This window comes from Botryllus schlosseri, unplaced genomic scaffold, assembly GCF_051294905.1.
Source record: "Botryllus schlosseri isolate E-star unplaced genomic scaffold, Bs_hap1 Bs18a, whole genome shotgun sequence".
NCBI classification, from domain to species: Eukaryota; Metazoa; Chordata; class Ascidiacea; order Stolidobranchia; family Styelidae; genus Botryllus; species Botryllus schlosseri.
The window spans coordinates 1-25,170 of NW_027648627.1; the positions used below are offsets into that span (position 1 = coordinate 1).

At 40.0% G+C, this 25,170-nt stretch overlaps 3 protein-coding genes across 5 annotated transcripts; all 3 read right to left on the reverse strand.

The window, feature by feature from the left end:
- Positions 1–1,004: 1,004 nt before the first annotated feature.
- On the reverse strand, positions 1,005–8,679 carry LOC145459845 (uncharacterized). The gene is made up of 6 exons (XM_080338365.1): positions 8,545–8,679; positions 4,979–5,111; positions 3,383–3,530; positions 2,783–2,976; positions 1,503–1,886; positions 1,005–1,201 (listed from the first exon to the last, which is right to left on the reverse strand). Exons 1-6 carry the CDS (start codon positions 8,677–8,679, stop codon positions 1,110–1,112), a joined length of 1,086 nt encoding a protein of 361 aa, XP_080194491.1. The 3' UTR covers positions 1,005–1,109.
- Positions 8,680–8,990: 311 nt separating this feature from the next.
- LOC145459815 (uncharacterized) lies at positions 8,991–10,920 on the reverse strand. The gene is made up of 4 exons (XM_080338342.1): positions 10,793–10,920; positions 10,581–10,722; positions 9,452–9,594; positions 8,991–9,389 (listed from the first exon to the last, which is right to left on the reverse strand). The coding sequence occupies exons 1-4, from the start codon at positions 10,879–10,881 to the stop codon at positions 9,218–9,220; spliced, it is 546 nt and encodes a 181-aa protein (XP_080194468.1). The 5' UTR covers positions 10,882–10,920; the 3' UTR covers positions 8,991–9,217.
- A 4,511-nt stretch (positions 10,921–15,431) lies between these two features.
- On the reverse strand, positions 15,432–21,924 carry LOC145459819 (uncharacterized). 3 transcript variants are annotated; one of them, XM_080338345.1, is made up of 8 exons: positions 21,652–21,923; positions 20,824–21,480; positions 19,989–20,135; positions 19,540–19,913; positions 19,179–19,484; positions 18,047–18,218; positions 17,580–17,668; positions 15,432–16,244 (listed from the first exon to the last, which is right to left on the reverse strand). In XM_080338345.1, exons 4-8 carry the CDS (start codon positions 19,591–19,593, stop codon positions 16,152–16,154), a joined length of 714 nt encoding a protein of 237 aa, XP_080194471.1. In that variant the 5' UTR covers positions 19,594–19,913; positions 19,989–20,135; positions 20,824–21,480; positions 21,652–21,923; the 3' UTR covers positions 15,432–16,151. The 3 variants fall into 3 exon arrangements, with proteins under 3 accessions (XP_080194471.1, XP_080194470.1, XP_080194472.1); XM_080338344.1 differs by having other exon boundaries at positions 20,824–21,924; XM_080338346.1 differs by lacking the exons at positions 15,432–16,244; positions 17,580–17,668 and adding an exon at positions 17,676–17,973 and having other exon boundaries at positions 20,824–21,924.
- Between the last annotated feature and the right edge of the window lie 3,246 nt (positions 21,925–25,170).

The window sequence follows — 25,170 nt, forward strand, 5'->3', positions numbered from 1 at the left end:
ATAGTTTTCCAACCATGTACGGTACCTTTTCAAAACCCGGTCGCTGGTTCGAAGTTTCGGGCTCGCGAATGCGCTGGTAATCGACGGAGGGGCGTTGTTAGTTTGAGTTCTGCCGTTTACGCTTGACCTGGGTTTGTTTGTATTGCTTGTGCGCGGACGGGCGGAGAATGCGGGCCGACGGAGTGAATGGGATGCTTGCTGTCTCCTCGTTCTTAAAGCATACCAATAAATACAGGTCCATACAACGTAACTCATCAATGTTTATGTATTCATTATGGCGTTTTATGACTTTAATGTTAGAGTATGTAGTAAATCAACAAATCTGGTATTCAACGGAAATTATCTCAATAACCAATGGATCCTTCTCGCAGGCGTCAAAGGGAAACCCTTCGGAACTGTTTGGATTTAATAGGTAGACTACTACACATTTGGTCTATCTATAATAGCGCATTTGTATTTTGAACAGTTCACGATACTCTCGTAGGCTTAGTCAGGGTCGAAATTTGGAGATGAGGTGATTGTTCTCTAACAACCACGTGAAGTTAGGTGTATGCTGTAATAAATTAAACGTAGGTGACATAATACTGCCTAACCTCAATTTTGAAGGGGTTATAAAGGTGCCTTTCGTCGCCTACGTCACTCTTTCTGGGTGAACCTTAACCCCTCGTCATGGTATCATTCTATGTGAAATCCGAAAAACCTCAATAATTACGAAGGTTTTTGACCTCCAGCTATACAGATGCGTCTGATGTGCTCAGGAAAACGCTCTGCGGCGCCATGAGTGACCGCGAACTATCGTCAACAACGACGGTTTCTTGACCTGTTTTTACTCGCGCGAACCCCTAATTTATTTTGGCGTGGTTGCGTGAACCCCGTAACCGCAACTTCGGAAAGCTGATGACAAAAATAGCCATCACTTCCACCGCGACATGGCATCATATTGCCATCTGGCATAGTTGTTAAAAAGTAGCCGATGACTCTAAAAAAGATCATCGGTTTCGTTTTGGACCTGTTGTGAGGATGTAAATCTACAAGGGAAATGCAGTGTAGTTTTATAGTTGTAGCTTCAGCATTGGCCTTTCGAGAGCCACAGGTTAAGGACCCCTAACTTATACGATAGTTTTTAAAACCAATACCCGCCTAGCGCTCTTTGACAATTTCCTTCTGCTGCTTGCAGATGATAGCCGCGAAGACGAAAGTTCTGTTGAGTAGGGAGTGAGTGAAACAAACTATATGAAACCCGGACTTGCTCAGAATCGTCACCATTGCCACTCACGTAGAAGCATAAGTAAGGCCGTATATAGTATATCAGCTATCGCATCACCAAATATCATATACAATGTTCTTTCCAACTCTCGACTACTTGCTTACGATTACCCCTGACGAGTGTCAAACGAAAATTTGCGGGTTTATTTCAATATGAATATGCTATTCAATTGTATATTGAAGTTCTGTATACCCCAAGAAGGGATTCTAACTAACCAGTCAGTCGCGGAACCCACCCGGCCTTCTCTTGATGCGACCAGTCGTGCAAACGCATTTTACTTTTTGCCGGTCGCCTCTCGCCACCTCGTATTTTTCCCATTGCGTGAACACACTCCTTCCCTTTGCGACACCATCTAAACCTTGATCTTTATCACGTTTTGGCGACTGCGGTTCCTCCACGGGCCTCATGATTTGTGGAACGTAGGCAGGGTGGTTCAAACCGACGGTTGCGATCATGTGAAGGGTGGTGGCCGCGAATAGGTTTGCGCCTACTTGACAGAGGGATGATATTTTGCCCGCGTTGTTCGGAAGAGTTACCTTGCCCGCACGGTCCATTTCTTCTTTGCCCCAAGCAAAGGCACATACCGATCTGTCCGTGGCGCCGCTTGAGAAGACGTGCGCTGGAAAATGAAATATTTTCGGATCGGAAATGTCAAAGTTTATACAGTACCAAAAATTTATTTACCAGATATTCGCTACTAGTTCGCCACAAAGATCATTACGGCAGCCATGGCCACTAATACCGCAATTTCTATAGTAAGGGTCAAATTTAGGGCACAATGTTAGGGTGATATGATCATGATTACACACGTTTGTGGGTTTGTGGGTTTGTGGGGTAACTCAAGTTTTCCTGTGAAATAAAAATCACATCGCCATAGCAAATCCATAAATTACACTACTATCCATGTCGGTATACAGACAATCAGCTATAGCTGGCATTCAGAACTTCTCTCTGCCACGGATCTATCCTGTTCAGGTTTTAGAAAAACTCTAAGAATCGGAATCGTCTTTAGTACAAATTTCACCGATTCAAAGTAACCCAAGAATTGCGATACACTGAAAAGAATGGAACTAAATTGAATACTATATTCATATTGCCATAAATCTGTCGGCTGACATTCGTCTCTACTATAGCAAGGGTTGCATTTACAACAAAAATCAATTTAAAACAAACATGTTTAATACAAGGCACTAATTTAAAACATGTTTTTATTGTGATTTTTTAATCCATGACGTCATGAATATTGAATTGTGACGTCATATTGGATTGACATTGACAATTGAGAACATAGGCTAAATATAGCTCCTTTGACGAAATATCTGTACTAATAATGTTGAACCGACTATTTTGAGGGTTTCAACCAGCCAATATCGATATACGTCGGCTATATCGAGTGGCAATTGTCTGTAGGCTCATACGACATGTTTTTGGAAAGTAGGTATTTACACAATGATGGCATAATTTTACAACTTGAAAACAAACATTTCTAGAGGACCTATAATAATAACCAATAACCTTTGGCCGCCACGACGCAGCTTATCGGACACTCGTGAGCGTGATTTGCGGCCGCGACAGCCTCTCTTTGCGCTTCTGACCATACCATCACAGTGCCATTCGTGTCGCCGGTGACGTAATAATTGACTCCGTGTCGTTGAATGGAGACGCAGCAAGTGACGTGCCGAGGACGAAACTGCTTCAAGAAATCGCCCCTGTCGCGAAAGAAGTTACGTGAAATTTTCAGGTTTTCCAAAATATATTCTAATCACAAGTCTAGCTACACATTATTATTTACCGACATAGACCAGAATTAGAATGGCTGAAGTCAAAAAACTTGGAAAGGAATAGAACAAAATCAAGTTCATAGTCCATACCAATTCAGAGTTCATTCCCATAAGCACGAGAATGGAAAGGTAGGTACTTGAGCACCAAGCTTGACTCGTTTCGCACTATACAGTTCTCCTGTAGGATTTTCAGGAAAACCAGAAATTGGGGGAGAATTAAAGTAAGAGCATAGAAACATTTCACAAATTAGATTAGAGTTAGACTACTGGAATTTCGCTCCAATTAATTAGGTATGAATAACGTTAGGGGAAGATAATTCAGTGATGTGATTACCTCACCGGACCGGTTACTGTAACAAGGTCCTCGTTTTTCGACGATTGTTCCATTTCCGTAATTCTCCGAAAACCAAGACTCTCTCTCCCTGCGATCGCGAATTCCGCACACTCGGACAGTGTAGCGGCGATGGCACGGGGACAGTTGTCTGAAAATAATTCAGATTCCAACTGAAAAAGCATGAAAAAGTGGTCCATACTTCATCATAATTCTAAATAGGCGACCGGTAAGGAAGTACTCAATTCGATGTACTCAAGAAGGTTTTTCCTACTTGCACTATATACTTAGTTTAGTTGGTTATGTTTGTAGACCACTTACACTACAACTTTTACAGTCTTTGGGCCCAACTAAATTTCACGCCTTTGATTTTGTAAAGTGGAATGAAGTTTTGAGACAGGTTAGTAGGGATGGTGTGAACGTGAGGTTCACGTTCGCGTTTTGTGTGTGAACGTCAGAAATTTAGAGGTTCACGTTCACAAACGAACCTTGGTAGGTTCTGCACTGTGAACCGTTTTTCATATATTACAGTTGGACACGTCGTTATAACATGTTTGAATGTAATTCTTTGCATTTCAACTACGGACCACTCTGCGCATGGCGCTAGCAGCATAAAAAATCAACACTAAACGAACATGCCCCTTGCCAATCTCAAAATAGTTACTTGCTTTGTTACAAATGTTTGTCCGAAATATCCAGCTTCCCGTGTGTGAATATTTAGTGACTCTCTGCCGTGAGCTTGACCCGCAATCACACAATATCAAGAGAGAAATAAGCTACATGTGCGTATAGTCAGCGAATGACGCTTATTCGACTAATTCAGCCAACTCGTCGAAATTGTTGACGAAGCGACGGAAGGTATTGATTTTATTATATCATTTGATTGCTCTAGTTGATACATTTGGTGACGTTTAAAAAGTCAGCATGAACTTCAGCATCGTGGCATAATGTGGACCGAGTCGTCTCTAGGTATCGTGTAAAATGTACATTAATATATAGCTTTGCTGAAATGTAGGGTTGGAATTAGCAATACGACGTCACTTGACGTCATAGGTTCACGTTCGCGTTCACACGAACCTGAACCTTTCAGAGGTTCACGCCATCCCTACAAGTTAGCATGACTTTTATAAGTGAAATTGCCATAAAAGCCCTTGACTAAAACCTCACCCACTTGAAGTAATTTTGACATATCTCGGGCATCGATACTTCTACTTGTAATTGAGTAGAGTTTTATGGGGCTACTTCTACTTCTAGTTGAGTAGCAACGCAGCCTACTTTGACCACATCTGGGCAGAACACACTGGGGTGAAATATTCATGTTGTATCAACCTTAGTCCAACGCAGAAACATAATCCATTATAACTTATTGTATAATTGGGAATTGGTAACAGAACATTTGTTTGTAGGTTGGTTAACACGTTGTGTGAACATAATTGTCATTGTAAAGCGCCATCCAACAACAAAGTTTACACGTGTGAAAATAACTTACTTCGATTCATTACAGGCGTTACGCTATATTCTGAAGATACTCCAATTGAATTAGGGGTTAGATTATGTAACGCTAAGAATCAAGTTACAAACAACGAATCGGTTACATACCGGCGCTTTTATTCTTGTTTTTGTTCGAATCTTCATCGGTGTTTGGTACGAGGCGAAGGCTCTGAATTTTGCAACCAGCATCCCACAAAGCTAACGAGGATTCTACGTCATCCTCGATCGTGAGCAAGTAATTCTGAAATTGCAGTCATGGTCATTGTGGCGGTATTGCGCAGCTAAATTTTGCAGCTTTTCTAAATTATAATAAGAATTAGAATTATCACTACAATATTTTCCAAAATAGATTAGAATTAGAATTACTGCATTCACGAAAACTTGGTAATTGAAGCAAGTTCAATTCATCCTCATAAGCATGAGAATAGCAAATGTTTGTACACCAGGCTTGTATTATTTCGCACTATACAGTTCTTCTGTAGCATTTTCAGGAAACCAGAAATTAGATTGGAATTAGAATTAAAGCATATAAATATTGTACAAATTAAACTAGAATCAGATTACCAGCATTTCACGCTAATTAGTTTAATTAGACAACTAGGATCATCCATATAGATGTCCAAGTCTGTACAGTTGAACAACGCTGATCGACGGCGTAAGAACTCGGTACAGTTTATTTGCGGAAGGTCCATTTAAATTGTGATGATTTATTCATTATTATGCATACTATTCCCTGGTGAATATCCTTTACAACTGTTGATGTAGCATGTATCACGTAATGCATGCATCGTGTAACACCAAAAACAAAAGAGGGCTTACAATAATAATTCTTTACCGGTGGGCCACAGGGGCATTTCGAAGCGGACCATCGGGCTATTGATAAAACATTATAGTCCGTGCAAAGCGATTTTACCTCGTCATATTATACCATGAAATATGTCTTCATTCTTCATTTTTCCAAAATTATCCTACTCAAGCTTTGCGGTCGACTGTCACTATAGATGCAAATCACGTTAGAAAAGATGCGGAGGCTAATTCGAAATTAAGTAGAGATGTGAAAGATGAGCATTTTTTCAGTCAACACGGTATTATTGGTCACAAAAACTTCAAAATCACCAGTTTTCTTTTCCGGTAGCAGAGCTTTCAGAATTTTTGAGAAGTGTCCTCTTTTTTGATTCTCAAAAATATTGTAACCCTACGTAACGTCAATCTGATCGATCAAAGGCCATTAATTCTGCCATCGGCAAACATCTGTTGGATAATCCGATTTGTGCGAATAATTATCGAGACGACCGATTTCGAATCGTAGGTCGAGGTCGTTCACAATTCCATTTGTGTGCCTTGGAATCAACTTTTATCAAAATACACCAACCAAAACTCTGTCAACAAAAGGATTTCGTGTATCACCTAAAAATAGTACATTGAACGTTCTCTCATTCGAAATTTCATGCTGGTGACGTCATATTTTGTGATACGATTGTTGATATACAATGTTCTTTCCAATTCTCTACTAGTTGCTGACGATTACCCCTGACGAGTGTCAGCCGAAAATATTCGGGTTCATTTCAATATGAATATACTATTTAATTGTATATTGAAGTTCTGTACCTCCAAGAAGCTCTTCAAATGACTTTTTTCCGAATTTTGCGGATATTTTATAAAATTGTTAAGTCGCCTAAAAATACTTTGCACACCAAATTTGTCTCATAGTACATGTGAAGCTATATAGGACAGGGGTAGCCAAGCTTTTTGCCATTCACGGCCGCATTTCGACTTAATGTAGCCTACGGCCGCATTCCGGGGCATAGTCCTAATAAACTAGCTGGACGCCAAATACCCATGTTAAAGTGTCGGTGGCCATTCCCGGTGAACTCCGGAGTAAGCTATTACATCATAACTTACTTACTGGCTTAGTATACACGATTGATGACTGCGTGATCAAGTTTCGGGAATGCTCATAGTCGCGCATTGATTGGAAAGGGCGCTACGATATGTTAAAATCCAAAAATGAAGCATCATTGAATCGCGCGCAGCGCGAACAAAATTTCAAGATCAGCTAAAATCTCTCAAGACATCGAGAGTCAATTCGTAAATTCAAATTGCATGTCGACGGCCGCCAACACATACTAATTGAATCACGTGTCCACGGCCGCACAAATTCGCTTCTACGGCCGCAGGTTGGCCACCCCTGCTATAGGAGTTTGAAAATTTCGAATTTAATATAAAAGAAAATTCTTCAAATTTTACCGTATAGGCCTACCCCATGACATTGTTGAGTTGTCTATACGAAAACGATACAAAACAAATTTGACGCGATTCCAACCAGTAAAGCGAAAGTAAAGCTTTTTTTCACAAATCCGAAATTTTCAACTGTAATAACATCGCTTCTACCAGTTGGAATGAGCAAAAATCGCTATGCATCGTTAATTTAGACAAATCAACAATTTCATGCGGTTAACAGTAAAATTTGAGAAAATTTTTTTGTCTCTATAATAAATTCAAAACTTTCGAACTTCTGTAATAGCTTCACATCTAGTTGTTGGTATTGAGCCAAATTTGCTGTGCAACGTTTTTTTGTAGCCAACCTAACAATTTTATCAAATAACCGCAAGTTTTTTACATAAGTTTTTTTTTTGAACAGCCCTACTCCTCACGAATGGTTTAGGGTTCTACACCAGGATAATTTCTACAGCTCTCTCCAGTTTGAATTATTCATCCTCAATTGGTAAATGGATTCAACCACACTATAATGCGATCTTTAGAGCGGAGCATGAAATATATATAGAGCTACCCATCCGTATTGAAGTGTATTAATGGGAGTTTGTATCAATTTATACAACTAAAACATAGCATAATGAATAGTCCTGCCATCGGAATTGAAAAGATAATGAATGTTGCAAACACCGAGTTGAATGTATTACTTACGTGTCAATCTCTGAGACTCTTTCAAACATCTGGAAGCAGTTTACACATTTATCCCTCGTTGATCTTTGATTAAAGCAAGGAAGCTTTCAGCAGGGTTGTAATGACTCGAGTCATGACTCGACTCGAGTCAGACTCGAGTCGCGATTTTCGGATGACTCGACTCGACTCGAGTCATTTTCTCAAAATACGGAAATGACTCGACTCGACTCGAGTCAATCTGTGTATTGACTCGACTTGGACTCGAGTCATTGCACATGACTCGAAGCAAGTCATTGACTCGAGATTCAGACGGCGAAGACCGACATTTCATTGTAATTTCGAAGCCAACACACTATTGGGATTTCGTTTGTTGGTACTGGTGCTTGAAAATGCGACCAGAAACTGCTAAAAGTGAGGAAAATTGATATATTATAAATGCGAACCATTCAATATCACCAAACAGGGTTAAAAAAGTGGGTTTAGGAAGACTTTAACTGGAAACTGAGCAGTCAACACAATGACTTGGACTCGGACTCGAGTCATAATACCATGACTCGGACTCGATCCACTGTTCGCTGACTTGGACTCGGACTTGACTCGGTGGGAATTGAAAATGACTCGACTTGACTCGAGTCAAAAATATAAAAGTGAGATTGACTTGTGACTCGGAGCCTTGTGACTTGGTTACAACCCTGGCTTTCAGCCGTCCTGTCCGGCAATCTACGAATAATAGCGAAGGTTACCAACCAAACCTATCGTTGCAAAGTCGCCATCGCCGCAGACCTCAATCCATTACTTTCCAGAAGCTTCCAAAATTTGCCTTCGTTTTCAATCCTCGCGTCCGTGGCACATCTACGCAGCTCCATCTGAATGTATCTTACTCTCTGCCTGCTGATGTGACCCATAATGCTTGACAGCGAGATGCGTATATCAGACTCCTGATTCATGACTTTCTAATAGGCTGTCATGTGCAATGTCTGCGAAAACGTAATTACGGCGCCGAAGTCCTACAAGACCCTATCGATGAACGCTAGTGTATGTATTGAACATTCTGCGGTGTAGCTTTTACAAAGCCGTGTAACCCAATACCTTTGTGATACATGTATACATCTTCGATTGTTGTAAATTTAAGACGTGGGGATAATTGTCGCCGGGCTTTGACAAAGCCTATAGTATATAGCTCACCTGCTGGCTTCATGGCTTCAGACTTCATGTTATATCAAGGAAGAGTCACTATTTAATCATGTGCTTCGATCATATGCGTTGCAATACTGCAATGCGTAATTATACATATGTGATATCAGATACATCATGCATAGCTACACCAGCAGAAAAAGCGTTCGATTTTCTACCACTGTAAAACGGGTAAATAAGAATGCGCAAAATGGTATTTTAACACTTATATTCAATTCACAGTGATCCGTTAAATGTCATGTAATCAAACTAATCGCGTCCCATTTTCCTGAAATAGACGTACATATTATACGCCGTGAATATGGCCAATGACGCAAACGATAGACTCCACATTATGACCCCTTGGGTCATCAGAACAGTCAATGCTAGCTGTATTCCGTCACGTCCCGGAAAAGGCGTCGCCAGCTCCATAAATCCAAGCCTGAATAAACAGGCATCGCGTTGGCATTCTAACAGGAACTCTCGGTTCACAAATATCCTTACCTCATTACCATCATTGCTGGTGTGATAACCATAATTGGCGAGACGGTACAGCAGACAATAACAGAGAGAAAGAAAAATACGTAGCGGAAGACGTTGTGCCAAAATGTTCTGATCGCGTGTTTCCGAAATTTGCGCGAAATCACCTGTATTATGGAAAGATCAGTTTATGAAATATTTTTAACTGTGGGTGGGCATACAATATAATTCGCTTCCGTGGTAATACCATATCCTAAATATCAAGGTCTAAAATTATCCGTCGATGAGAAAATCAACACCCGTTTGGTTAGATATTCCATATAATACCTATGCCCCTTCCGATAGTAGGCACGTAAGATAGTTAGCAGGATATATTTGGAAATTTTACACAATTTGCTTATACAAAATCGACGATAACTTTAGTGATGGTAGAGCTTTTCACCAGCAAGCCATCATGTATAAGATTAGGCCATGGATAAACAATTCAATATTGTCAACTAGAAAATTTTCAGCTTTTCATAGTCAAATTCAGATTAAAATTAGAATTGCAGCTACAGAGTGTTTTCCAAATTATGTTCGAACTAGAATTACTAAATTCGCAATATCTTTGAAATTGAATCAAATTCTGAATTAGACACGAATAAAACTAAATTCAACTTCAGATCATACCAAATCAGAGTCCATTCTAATTAGCGTGGTAATGGAAAATGTCTTTGCACCATGATTGGCTTATGTTTGACCCACAGTTCTCCTATAGCATTTTCAGGAAAACCAGAATTTAGATTCGAACTACAATTAGAGAATAGAAATATTTCACAAATTAGATTAGAATTATATTACCGCCATTTCGCTCGAATTACTCTCAGACAACCAAAGTTATATATTTTTCCATGTCTGTTGTCAGCTCGGGTCATAAATCTTCAATAGTCATTTCATACCTATAGCTATAATACCCAATGTGCTGGCCAGAACAAACCCGGATATAGGTTTATATCTGTGGACGTACCTAGCCGATTGAAGTGCGCTTATATTGAATCGTCGGAAACTTTAAGTCCGCTTATCGAAGTGATAGATTTAGAATATCATAATGTTCGTGTATCGCGTAATTTTTGTGCAACTAGATGAAACGGCTGCTGTTCGAAAGTATTCTCACCACACATAATACGATGCCACCAGCGACTCCATCGAGAATCTTCGTCAGTACGGAAATCAACAATACTTTAGTCAATCCGTCGTACAGCCACCACAGAGGTTGCATACCCGAACAATCCCCGTCTTCAGCGCAATGCCAACACCTGTATATGAATTCATTAAACACACCAAAAGTTCTTTTTGTTGAGCTGTCAAAATGAAATCGCCACTGACTCGAATCCCGTCTTTCCGAGATGATAGGAAGCCGAGTGGACACTCAACGCGCCGGTGATTAGCTGTAGTGGCATGCAGGCCAAGTTCATGACAAACGCAGAAAGAATATTACTGTGTCCTGTTACCAATATCACCATAGCCTGCAATAAGGGATAATCTGGTTATGTGGCATATTAGAGCTTTGTGCGGAGCTATCTCTATAAATTAGTGCACTGTCTTGGAAGTGAGCAAAATAAAGACTGCCACGTGCAAAATTTATTCGTTATATCACAACCCGATGGTGCCGAATGCAGTAAATTACGAAGGTGCAGGGCAGGTTAGGGTGCTTCCATCCTAATTGTGTGTCAATTTGAGGAAAATGGTTCGAACCCTTGCTCGGCCTAGTTTCTATGTGTCGGAGGTTTATCTGGGCTCCTCATCGCTGATCCCGCTGTACTAACAGTGTCTTGAAAAGCCCAGAAACACAGCAAGCCACGCTGCAAAAAGTCGGCATCCGAGACCCGAAGTTGAATACATGGGAGATTGCGATGAAGTGTGAAGAGTGAAATGAAAAGTAAGCGATTACGAAGCAATTGAAGAACGATGCAAAAAGAAAAAGTTAAAGATACTGAAAAGACAATGTCATTGAACTGTACAATATCCATGCCGTGGTGCACAAGGCCTAAAAAGGCTATAAGCGCCACTGAAATGCCTTGAATTAATTAATAATAATTTGTGGAAAACGCGCAGCATAGGACAGGTAGGCAACCCATACGTGGTTTCTGGTGGGAGACATGGATGTACGTAGATAGGCCGATCTAGGGCTGCACTTAAACAAATAGTGTTTTAAAACAATGCTCTTTTAGAAAAAATGTGTTTGGTTTTCGAAATTTGTATAATCATGCTATAATTGTGTAAATACTTTCCATAAACACGTGGTATGAGCCTACGGACGATTTCCGCCCTATAGATAGTCGACATATGCGATATGGAATGGATGAAACCGTCGAAATCGTGGTCGGTTCAGCCGCTATAGCACGTAGTTATAGATCATTGGTACAGAATCGATGTTCTTATTGACTGCATGATGATGACCGTTGACCGTAAAATTGCTGCATGACGATGTAGTTCTGGTTATATATATTTTTGGTCTGTTGATGACAGGGGTAGGAGGTAGGGATGGTGTGAACCCCTGAAAGGTTCAGGTTCGTGTGAACGCGAACCTTTTTAAAAGGTTCTGTGTGAACAGAGTTGAGTGTAGAATTGAGCAGAGTGTAAAACGAGTTTCTATACTTGCTACCGATATTACCCCATTGCCAAGTTATACAGCAGTTATAGCCAACACCCCAATCGCACGGCTTTGGTTTTTATGATACAATATACATATGAAATCAAGATGGACCCCATACGCCTGCTAGATTTTTTACATCAAACAACGATATCAATTTCATTGATTGGTTGAATTAGTATCATTCGCGGACTTACACGCAGTGTATTTCGCTCTTGATGTTGTGCGATTGCGGGTCAAGCTCACAGCAGTGAGTCACTAAATATTCACAAATGGAAAGCTGGACATTTCGAGCAAACTTTTGTAACAAAGCGAGTAAAATGTTTCAGATTGTCAAGGTGCATGCTCGTTTAGTGTGGATTTTTTATGCTGCCAACGCCATTGATAGAGTGGCCTGCAGTTGAAATGCAACAAATTTCAACCAAAGATGAAGTAGAAAATGTAATATATGAAAAAGTTCACAGTGCAGAACCTACCAAGGTTCATTTGTGAACGTGAACCTTGAAGTTACTGAGGTTCACCCACAGAACGCGAACGTGAACCTCACGTTCACACCATCCTTAGTAGGAAGCCTTTTTCGTCAAAAAAGCAGTATTTACAAGGTTATGATCAAGTCACAAGGCTCCGAGTCACAAGTGAATCTCCATTTTATAGTTTTGACTCGAGTCAAGTCCGACTCCAAGTCAGCGAGCAAAGGGTCGATTCCGAGTCATGGTATTATGACTCGAGTCCGAGTCCGAGTCATTGTGTTGCCTGCTCAGTTTCCTGTTTAAGTCTTGTTAAACCTATTTTTTATAACTCTGTTTGGTGATATCGAATAGGTCGCATTCATAATATACTAATTTTCCTCACTTTTAGCAGTTTCTGGATGCATTTTCAAGTCCCAGTACCAATACACGAAATCCCATTAGCGTGGCTACTTTACTATTTTTCGAAATTATAATGAAAGGTCCGTCTTGGCCGTCCGAGTCTCGAGTCATGCGCAATGACTCGAGTCAATGCACAAATTGACTCGAGTCGAGTCGAGCCATCAAAAAATCGTGAGTAGAGTCATTACAACCCGGCGTGTTTCCCCTATATTTTCAAGTGTCAATGTCAATTCACTAGGACGTCACAGTTGGAGATTCACCACGTCAATGCCAAAACAAAAAACAAAAGAAAAAACAATAAAAAACACGTTTCGAACCAGGACTATGTTTTGGACATGTTTGTTTGAAATTGGTTTTTATTTTAAATGCAATCAAGGCCTATACCTAAACGCGTATTTAAATAGTCGTCCCGTCATTTCGCAGCACATTCGTTTCACACTCTGAATAAAGGTGATTAAAAATAAAGAAGGCTATCAGCTGTATTTACTGCTACGAATCAGATTGTAGAATACATATCCGGAAACATATTTCCATGAGCATTAATAATACATGGCACCGCTACTCACATACGCTATGAGCAGCATTAGAAGGACGCCGTTCAATACCCGCGTTACGTACTCCAAAAGAACAAGTCCTCAATGTTCACCTGGTCAATATGCATAAAACGAGCGAGGGAAAAGATCCTAGAATGAACACCGGTTCGAAAATATCAACCGTAACGTGCCGATGGGCTTCTAATTCGTTTGGGGCCTCGTCGGTCCTCATGAAACTAAGTACTACATCGACATCTGCGCACGATGATTCGTTCTGATTCTCGGCTGTTCCTGTTGAGTGTAAAGTGCGTTCGGATTAGTCTTTCGAAGGTGTCGGAATGCGGTCATCCAAGTAGAAATCCATATGTATAGGTCCATAGCAAGTCAATATATGAACCATAACAACTCCAGACACCAGAATCTCTTGCTTGAGGTTTATCTATAGCAGGGACGCTGTTCTATCAGACTTGGACAAATAGTAAATTTTCGAACTTTCCAAATTACATTAGAATTAGAACTACAGCTACACAGGTTATGTGCAATTAGACTATAGCATTAGAATTAAGGCTACACAATTTTTCCACATTAGATTAGAATTAGCATTATATCTTCACAATTTGGTTCAAATCATATTATAGAATTGGAATTACCGAATTCGCGAAAGCTCGTTAATCGAATCAAGTTTAGTTCATACTTGCCTACGATATCGGGGGCCCCGGTTCATAACAAATCAGAGCTCATACTCATCAGAATTTTATTGGCAAATATCTGTACATCAAGCTTGGTTCGCTTCGCACTATACCAGGAGCGGGAAACTTCTCCAGTCGGCGAGCCTGATATGGAAAAATGTAGTAGGGGAGATGTGGTAACGATGAGACACTGGGACCGGAAATACTTGAAAAATTCTCGGTGATAATTACATAATTACAGTACGCGAATTTCTCGACAATGGTATGCCGGCAGAATCTTTCCTCACATGCAAAAAACTTCGACCTGCGTGTGTTATGGGGTCTGTGACAAATGATTTACGTTTTAGGGGGTGTAAAGTAAATTTGGATCGACATATACATTTTTCTATATCACCTCCCTGACTAACAAACCAGCCATAATTTTTGATGTGAAGTATAGGGCTTATATCAGGATATATAATGACACATATTTTTTGAATCAATACCATCCTTGAGTGGACTATTTTCAATTTAAGTACAATATTTATAGGGTGTGGGACCTATATGGTACCATAGCCAAATCAAGCAAAATAGATGGACAGCAGCAACAGAAACACACCTACATATATAGAGGCTGTAAATCACAGTTACTTGTGGTATTGTATCGCTATTACGAGGTATTTGAAAGTCAAAATGTCGATTTGCGGGTATAGTATGTATGTGGCATTAATTTTTGTAAGTTTGGGCGTAAATCAAAACGTGATTTTATTATCAACAATTTAGTTGATGATATCTATTTTATTTTTGAAGGTGGCGACGAAACATTGTACATTGACTTGCTGTAGCTTATATTATAGTACGCAACAAGACGAGTTGATAAATTTGAGTTTTTGAGCGTATATCTCATAGGTCCCATGGTCGTGTGCCTTTGGACCCACCGCCCAGCAAACACAAAACTTATTAAAGATATTTTTTAAACATCTTCCATGAGTTCAAAAGATGTCCTTCAATGAAGTGCAAAATATATACATTTGTCGACAGAAATGGATATATATAAGATGTCCTGTAGGACATCCTCAAAGATATCCTGATAGACATCCTCAAAGACATCCTGATAAACATCCTCAAAGATATCCTGATGGAGATCCTCAAAGATATCCTGATAAACATCCTCAACGATATCCTATAAGATATTTTTTGTACAATTCGACCCTGTGTGACCCTGAACCCTGGTTGGCTAAACCTGCTATATGCTGCACTTCACACATGAACGAATACGAATCCTCAGTTTTACAAATCATGTATGGCTTTTTGTTCTGTATTGCACCAGTTCAAAATACAAAAAAATGCATTTGACTAGACCTCGACGAAAAATTGGAATAAAAATGGATGAAGAATGAAGGTAAAATAATAGTCCCTGACATAACATACGTTAGCAAGAAGTAGGCCTTTTTGTTCAGAAGGAAAACTAATTGCCAATTTTAAAAATCAGCATGTATATTAGGGTTGTTCAAAAAAAAACTTTTTTTTCCAAATCGCACTCGCCTAGTGACTAAATCGTCAGGTTGTCCAAGAAAACGATGCACACCAAATTTGACTCAATTCCAACCAGTAACGGCCGTGCAATCTTGAATTGAAATTTTAAAATTATTATTAAAAATAAAAATATAAAAATTCTCAAATTTTTCTGTCAACCCCATGAAATTGTTGAGCTGTCTTCAAAGACGATGCAAAACAAATTTGAGTCAATTTCGGCTAGTAGAAGCGGAACTATTTGAGTTTTTCGTTGATAATTCCACAAAATTTCAATTCAAGATTGCACGGCCGTTACTGGTTGGAATTGAGTCAAATTTGGTGTGCATCGTTTTCTTGGACAACCTGACGATTTAGTCATTAGGCGAGTGAGATTTGGAAAAAAAAGTTTTTTTTGAACAACCCCAATGTATATATGGCTTTCTGTTCTGAATGAAATCAGTAAAAAACACGAAAAAAACATGGATGAAGAAAATACGTTAGCAAGAATTAGGCCTTGATACAGAACTGTGCAATCACTTCAGCCAATACTTCTGCCTCCTCGATAACAGTCTTGCTCATGTTTTCTCCTTTATCGTCGTCCTATAACATAAATGAATTGATTACTTTGATTGATTAGCAGTAGAGCAATAGTCATTATATGTGTTTGTTTGTGAGTAATGCGGGACGGTCATGTCAAGTCACATTCATCCAAGGATTCCGAACCGTCTTTAGGAAGTCACGACGAACTTGGTGGAGTGTGACAGCCAAGTCAAACTTTACCGTCTACTTCGACGACATTGTCGATTTAACTCTGCGCGCCAAATTTGGCTTAATTCCAACATATAGAAGCCAATAAACCAGGGGTTCTCAGCCATCTTTTGGGCGTGGCCCATTTTCGGGTTTGAAAATGTTCTTGAGACCCATCTCTTACCACAGAGTAGCGTCGTAGTCCTTTTCAATGTGTGGTAATCGCCACCACCAATTTGCATATTTCTCTATTATAAGCACCTTTTTATCTTACTAATCATATTTAAATGTAGACCTACAGGGACAAAAAATCGCGCAAAGCACGACAAAAATCTACTTCAACAAACGACCAACAAAGTAATTTTGGGTTCAGTCGAGCTCCCCTAATTGGGTGTTTGGAGTGTGACGGCCCTGGAAGATCGTATAACTCATCGTTATCGTTCTGGGCCAGCTTCAAACATTTCTTTGGTGAACGGGATACTATAGCTAGCTGTAAAATGTACCTAATATATATACCAGCGAAGTTTCAAATCCCTAATTTTGTATCTCAATGATTTGACTTCTACACGTTGGAATTGAGCCATATTTGCCATGCATCTTGTTCGCCACCGAAATAGCCGACCCAATGCTCCCTCTAATTTTTGACGAGTCTGCACACACTCACCAACTCACAGTAGTGCATAACGACTAAAAAAAATGACATCACTTCAGATTTTTTCTGTGCGCAGAGACCAACTAAGCACTGTGCAATTGCGCACGTGCGCAGTGCAGCTTAGAGGGAACATGGGTCAGGCAATAGCAATCTGAGCCCCCCACGCGGTACAAATGCGACCAGTTGAGGATGAACTTGCTTCCCGTGTAGAAATGTGAATTGAAAGGAGTTTGAAATGAGTGACGGATTATTGGCAAAAAAGTTTTGGAGACATTGGTTCGTGGTTCCACCGCTAAATCTGAGCAAGTGTAACGAGATGATCAAAAATTTATGCAAGCAAGACCAACAATTTTGACAAAATTAAATGACTATAAATTTTTTTTAAATGACATCACGTCAAAGTTTGGGAACCACTGGTATAGTGTTCTGAAGATGAATGGAAGCGGCCCTGGAGGTAGCAACGATTCAGTTACTGTCAAATGATATGATAAAGAACGCAGCTGTCACACAGACGTCAGATTCATAAACAAAATTACCTTGCAAGCTCCAATAACAGTTAGAAATCGTCCCACTTTGGTTGTAATTGTTGTACTCTCGGCCTTAGGATGAGCCACTTTACATGCTCCTTCAAAGATAATATAAGTAGATCAGGGGCTGCATTACAAAACAATGCGGCAAATCGGAATCTCCGCCAGCGGTAACAATCTCTCTCGAATGTGATCACCCCATAGTGTCAAAATTGGTATTTCAAAACATTCCAGACTCAACACCGAGTTGCGCAATCAACGCACTTGTTTGTGATTTTGCCATGTCGGCAATGTCAGTGGAAGATGACTTCAAACGAGGGCTTATAAGGCTGTGTGGTCAGCAACGATTTGCAATTTAGCTGCGATGATCTTTCACAAGAAGGGAAAGCAAAATACCTTAACTCTGTATAAATGCTCTCGAAGGCATTGTTATCGAGGGTTTTGTAATCTCGATTGTAATATCAGTAACAACTTACGTGTAATAGTCTTGTAAAGAGTAAAATTTTGAAAACTTCTTTTTTGTCCATTTTTGCTTCTTTGACCTTTTAGGCTGAACAATTGCCACACATCTTTTACAGCTATGCTTGTCATGATATTTCTGACCGTTGAAGCCAATTGTTCACCGTGAAGTCCTTTCAAAGCAGATACCTGTAGTACAAAATACAAATGGCTCTGCCTTACGATAGTGGTGTGAACCAGAATGAAAAATAACTAGATCAGCCCAAAAAATAAGTAGGGTTTCGATATTTTTCGAATTCACTAATATAGCATCAATTCATCATGGCAAAGTACATGCATAAATGACGATTATACCCCCAAACCCCCCTCTGGCTACGCGCCTGCATAAACATCAAATAACTTGATGGAACGTTGATCTTGACGAGAGGTTAGATCAGGGTGGGCAACTTCTCCAGTCGGCAGGCCGGATATAGGAAAATTAAGTACTTGGGCACCGGATTGCTGAATCGATGCATTATTCGTCCATTTATCCACAAGGAATATATCGTATCTAATGAATGTATTTTAACGACAGCAATGTCACTTCAAAGCCATTTCTCGCCGATAATGGAGAATACAATGTGGATTTGAGAATAACATTGTCATGTAGGCAATCTCGATACTGAATTCATGCGGCCTGCGTCCTCTACCAAATTCAAAAAGTGGCCTACAACCCATTTTGAGTTGGCGCCCCTGGCATAAGCGGTGCCTTACAATAACCTAGAAGTGTGCCGTGCTACAAGTCGGCGGTTACGGAATCAAAAATAGGAAATATCAGCCTGCTGACCATTGAAGTCGACAAAAATCATGATTACCACAGACCACATTAGGTTTGATTGCATCGTCAATGCCGATAATGCAAGTCTTCTCGCTTCAACGAACTTACGCGTAAGCTCCACTCTCGCAACGCTGCGCATACACGTATAATATAATAACATAGTCGTAGTAAGGAATTAGTGGGGAATCTCGGCAAACTGGGGCGGGGCATTATCATGTCATGTAGGACAGAAAACTGTCGGCGGGCCGGACAAAATCACTTCACGGGCCGTATGCTGCCTGCCCCTGGGTTAGATACTCCGGCTAAGTTTGCTCTAATCGACAAAATCATACCAGTTCAGATTTCTTGCAATCGCCGTCAGTCAAGTTCTTTTCCAGTTGTTCCAGCTGAGATACGGTTTGACAGGGGTTTTCAATAAGATCTTCAAGCAAGATTGGGGCTGTTGTACTGTGTTTATTTTTTGAGTCGTCGATGATGTGACCTTTACTTAGATCCATCATCTGGTTCATCTGCTTGGAGCAGAGGTCCATCATCTGGTTCATCTGCAACTTGATGTCTTTGATGTCTTTACGCATCAGAGAAATATATAGAGTGGTCACTGTGTGCAGATGTTGGAGTTGATGAAGAACATGGAGGAGCTAAAAAATTATTTAAATTCAAAAAAACTGGATTGATCATATGCGATAAACTTACCATTACTTTGTGATATGCCTTGTTGTTGACAGTCAGAATTTTGCAGTTCAACATTGCTTACAAATGAAGGATCGTCTGGAAAATAGAGCGACTCTATTGCTTAAATTCGAGAATGAATCAAAATGTTAGGAGCTTAGTGCATTGGTTGATTCCCTGCAACTGGCCGCTACATTCAATGTTGGGATCATGCTGTTGAACACTCTCCTCACTTGATGATGGCAAACTTGCATTTGAAGCATCATTAACAAGAGCACTTTTGCTTGTCACACTTTCATCGCCAGAATCAGGAGGTGACCGCACTCTTGGAGTTGGTATAGGCATGCCTTGTGTCTGAATACTTGGGTTACGTATTTTCTTTGAAGGAACAGCATCATCTACAAAGTATGAAAGTTATACATATGTCACTTCTGCGTATAACATATTAGGCAGAATAACAGTGTAGGCTATACCTTGATTATCAGATGACATGGACTTGTCAAAAAATCTTTTGGCGGCTGACGTTTTCGGTTAGGCCGTTGTAGGTCCTTATGAAGCGGAGGGCAAGCTACTATTGTCTGCAACTGCCCTCACATCACGAAAGGCCTTGACCCATAAATCTAAAACAGATGGATAATATAGATGGTAAGTTTCCAGATTTATCAAACTACTGGATTTGTAAACAGCGCAACTAGATCTAGAATTACTCAAATTTGAAAACTCGCACAAACTTGAAAAAACGATATTGTATCGCACACGCAAACATAGAACGGCTAATGAAATACTGTACGCAAGTAACTGTATATATAGCTTAGTGGTTCCCAACCTTTTTCGGTGTCAGGGCCAAATTTAGAATTTCAGAGTATATAGTTGGGGCCGCACGAATTCGTGACTGCTTTAGATCAATAAAAAGTTCACAAAATAGAGTAAAATCGAGGAGAACTGCTGCTGGGTTTTGCCTCAGCGTATTCAACCGTGAGTCACGTGTTGTACATCTATTCGTAGATTAGTTATCAATACCTATATACAGTAGTGACATAACGTTAGCACTCTACTCAGAACTTTTCTGCAATCCTAATTCACAACTCCAGACTCCAAGCTAAGCAAGAGAATTTTATAAATATAAATTTTATATCATAAATCGATTTCTTTAAATTTTTGTGGGGGACGCAAGACGGCTAGCTCGAGGCCGCGGTTGGGAATCACTGGTATAGCTACATGCTACAGTCTCATTTTTGTCATGATTCAAGTCATCCCAACACTGGTACTGAGTAACGGTAAACCTTCACAAATTATGAGTTGACTTACCGGATGAGCATTTGATACGTATTTTGTACAGAGTCCAATTGGCCATGTCATATTTCACTTGACGATGATGAAACGATCCGTCCCGTCAAATCGGCGGTTCTAGCTCGCTTGAACCGTAGCCACTCTTTCTGGTATTGCCTATACGTCTGTGCTTCCCCCGTCTTATTTTATATCTGGGCATTACCACGTTGTAGCTGAGCTCCCACTACACTATTATAGACAAAAGTACAAGAACATTCGATCACAATGAATGATTTTAGCGACCACCATCTGATGATATTATATAATCCAGCACTGTCACAACTGACAATAACTTATACGATATTCGCAAAAGTGCAAACCAAGTTCTATACTTTGTGACATTATACCATTCACTATATACCTATGTTTCGTATCAAGCATATATAAATTACCATCTACAGTTCAGTTTTCAGTAATCCTCTGAAGGAATATGGTTGGTTGAGCCTTAATTTACCACGATTAATTCCAGAACGCAACTAAACCTAACATACGACTGCGTAGCTGTAAGCCTCCATTACGAGAGCGCTTTGTCTGACAGTATTTCGCGCCGAAACTTATGTGAACTCGCAAGGGAGAAATGGCCTCTCGTTTACACTCCGGATCAGAAGCCGGAGTCGTAGCAGGATTTCAGCCGGACTGGATGCGGATTCTGAATTTATTTCGACAGTCGGATTTTGGCAACATTCTTAATTATAATCTTAAATACGACATCATGATTTTGGCAGAATTTTTTTGGACGCAGAACCGGAAATTCTCCAGTCGGATTCTGCGGACTTTCAAATTTCCTTCCAAAATTTGGGAACCGACCAATTCCAATCAAATACAACCCAACCACCGAAAGCAGCGGAGGTGGCGGAGCGCGAGGATGCGGGCTAATATGATATTTAATTTTAGTCTGCAAAATTGCAAGAAAGAGCGTGACACTAGGTGGAACATACGGTAGTGACACAGGTGATTAATCGCCCCATGAGAGTAAAAGTTCAATATAATCTACTGTACATTTATAAACACCACTCTACCATAGTAGGAAGCAATAATCGAATTTGATATTCCTAACAAATATATTTTCAGTATTCGACAAAATTTGGCCAAAAAAAGTTGTGGTTCAGCACAAGGTATGCACATAGCAATTTACAACGTAGCTACGTTACAAATTGCTATGGTATGCACAGGATATGATTTGGACTTGACTGGACAAGAACAAGATATATTTAAGTCGTGCTTCAGCACAAGGTATGGACAAGATATGATTTGGACTTGACTGGACAAGAACAAGATATATTTAAGCCGTGCTTCAGCACAAGGTATGGACAAGATATGATTTGGACTTGACTGGACAAGAACAAGATATATTGATGTCGTGTTTCAGCACACAAGGTATGGACAAGATATGATTTGGACTTGACTGGACCAGAAAAAGATATAGTTAATTCGTGCTTCAGCACAAGGTATGGACAAGATACGATTTGGACTTGACTGGACAAGAACAAGATATATTTAAGTCGTGCTTCAGCACAAGGTTTGCACAAAGATATGATTTGAACATGACTGGAGATGAAAAAGATATATTTAAGTCGTGCTAAAGCACAAAGCATGCACAAGATATCATTTGAACCTGGCTGGACAAGAAAAAGATATCCTGACAGGTTCAAAAGACATCTAGTGTTTGCTGGGCGGGTGGGGACAGATGATACGTTTATAAATATTTTTTGAAAAAGGCGGATATTCATGTAACTGTACCCGATAGATAGGTAGAGCTTGTATCGAAGTGTCGAGGCAGCAACAGATCTGCTATTCTCGGCTGAAGATTTGAGGGCCAGAGATCATTTTGCAATTTTTGATCCGTCGGTACCACATCTCCCCTACTTGGTGGGCCGGATTCGTGAATCGATACATGAATCGCTTATTTATCAACCTATACGAGGAATAAACGGATTTAATTTAACTTCAACCATAGAAACCAAGAACAATATTGAATGAATTTATTAACGTGTAATAGGCTCGCTAGCCTAATTCATTAGCTGTTGAAGTCAATGAGACATCTGTGATCGATTAAAGTTGTCAACAAGTTCTTTGAACTCTGGCTGCATGTCAGTAAAGACTGCACGTGAACATCAGTTAGATTGGAACGCAGCTATGTCTTGGTACTATTCAAAGTCGAAAATATTGATCGCCAACGAATGTAGTTTTATGGCCATATTTATCAGGATGGAAAACTTGGATTCATTATGAGACGCATGGCAATAACTATTGTGTTCGTGCATGGCCTATACTAGGCCTGGTCCGTGCCGCCTTTAGATATATAATACACTTATATCAGTTCAAATATCACTTTGATCCGTTTTAGGGAAAAGCGGATTTTAGAATAGAATTAAAATGTGAGGATAGAGACATTTCACAAATTAGATAAGATAATTAGAAGAAGAATTAGAGCAAAGAAACATTTCACGTTTTCTATTAGAGTTAGATTTACAGCGTTTCGCGCTAATTAGTCTATATCAGGGGTGGGCAAACTTTTGAGCTCGCGGGCCGCATTCAACATCTGAATCCATTCGCGGGCCGCACTATATAAAATGGGATTATAAACCAAAACGCAATAAAGGTATTTGATTTTATAGTGAGGACATGGAGATGATATTTCAAACAAACCAAACATTGCTTTGATGATATCGTACACGCGTCAGAAAGATAGTGGCTAGATTTCATAGGCTGGTCGACCTCAATAACCAATTTGTCAAAACTATAGAGATGAAAGTCGGTTGTCCCGATTCTTAGAACTGGATTGAAATATAAAATCTGTGAGCAGCGATCTGTTCATAGATTTACCATTTTCACTTTTGGCTCAGTTCTAGGACACATAATGCTCACAGAATCATAACCATGTTAGCTCCAAACACGCTTCTACTATGTGTGGATAAAATATAAATGCCCCAATTCTACGCATACATAGAACGAATCTACCTAAGACACGTGCGAATCGGATTTTATAAGCACTTTACTGAAATAGTTAAAACTGGAGTGGCCAATCTGAAATCCCACTCGTGATCCGAATTATGTCAATCTCGTTTAGGATTTCTGTGATGTTTAGCAGTTGAAACCTTTCAAACTTTGTGGGCCTTGAGATCGGGCTGTCGCGCCAGAAATTAAACATCAAAAATAATATTGGAAGTATTTACCTTAGAACAGTGGTTCTCAAACTTTTGAAAACTCGCCCCCCCCTTATGATGGTGAAAGATTTCGCGCCCCCTTATCGTCATGTCACAAAACGCAACCAGGTTGCTAGCAAACCTAACTGATAGTTTGATGGCATGGAAGGTTACGACTACGGATGAGAGATTTTCAAATGTGAAATTCAAACTAAACACAGAGAAACAGCTATGAAACTGTTGGTAAATCGCGCGGAGCGCGAACATTTTTTTTGTCGAGCTCAGCTTCGCGCCCCACTGCTGATGCTTTCACGTCCCTCAGTTTGAGAACCACTGTCTTAGAATTATCACGGTGAAATATACTAAGAAATAGTTTAATCAGGCCCCTGCATTATTTCGATTTTTAGTACCCATTTTTATCAATATTTTTAAAAAGTTTCTTTAGACTCTCGCGGGCCGCACAGAACGGTCTTGCGGGCCGCATGTGGCCCGCGGGCCGTAGTTTGCCCACCCCTGGTCTCTATAGACAAGTAGACTTATCTATAGTTGTCCAAAGCTGGCTGTCACCTTTCAAAACTCCATCACGGTATTTCCGCGCATTGTGAACACCATTGTCCGTCGCCAGATTACGATTTTCTTTATTCTGCATTGTCGGATTTCTCGATAATATCCATTTTTCTCCTCGCTTATAATTGCGCTGCGCGATACTGCCTTGTTCCGCGCCCTCAGCGCGAACTTTTTCCAAAATCTCCGCCGTGTGGTTGTAATGGTCGGTGCACGTTATGTAGAAAGCCACGTCGCTCGAGAACAAGATTAGCGGGAAGATGACGCAAACAAACGTTACGAATATGCTGAAAACCCACGAAAAGGTGTCGGCTTTGTTTTCTCTTCCGGGTTGACAAATCCAGTATGGTACGATTCGAAGCTCTGAAATACACAAAGAAAAGTGTCAGAGAAGCAGATTTGAACAAATTAGATTAGATTAGAGTTGGAATTATAGATACACAGTTTTTCCAAATTAGCTACACCTTATTTTTTTCGAATTAGATTAGAATTACTGAACTGGCGAAAACTTGGACATTGAATGAAGCAAGGTTTATATCAAATGAGAACTCATCCTCATAAGATGGGCGACTTATTTTTACTTAAAAAAACGGAAGATTGTGACCTAAAAAAATGA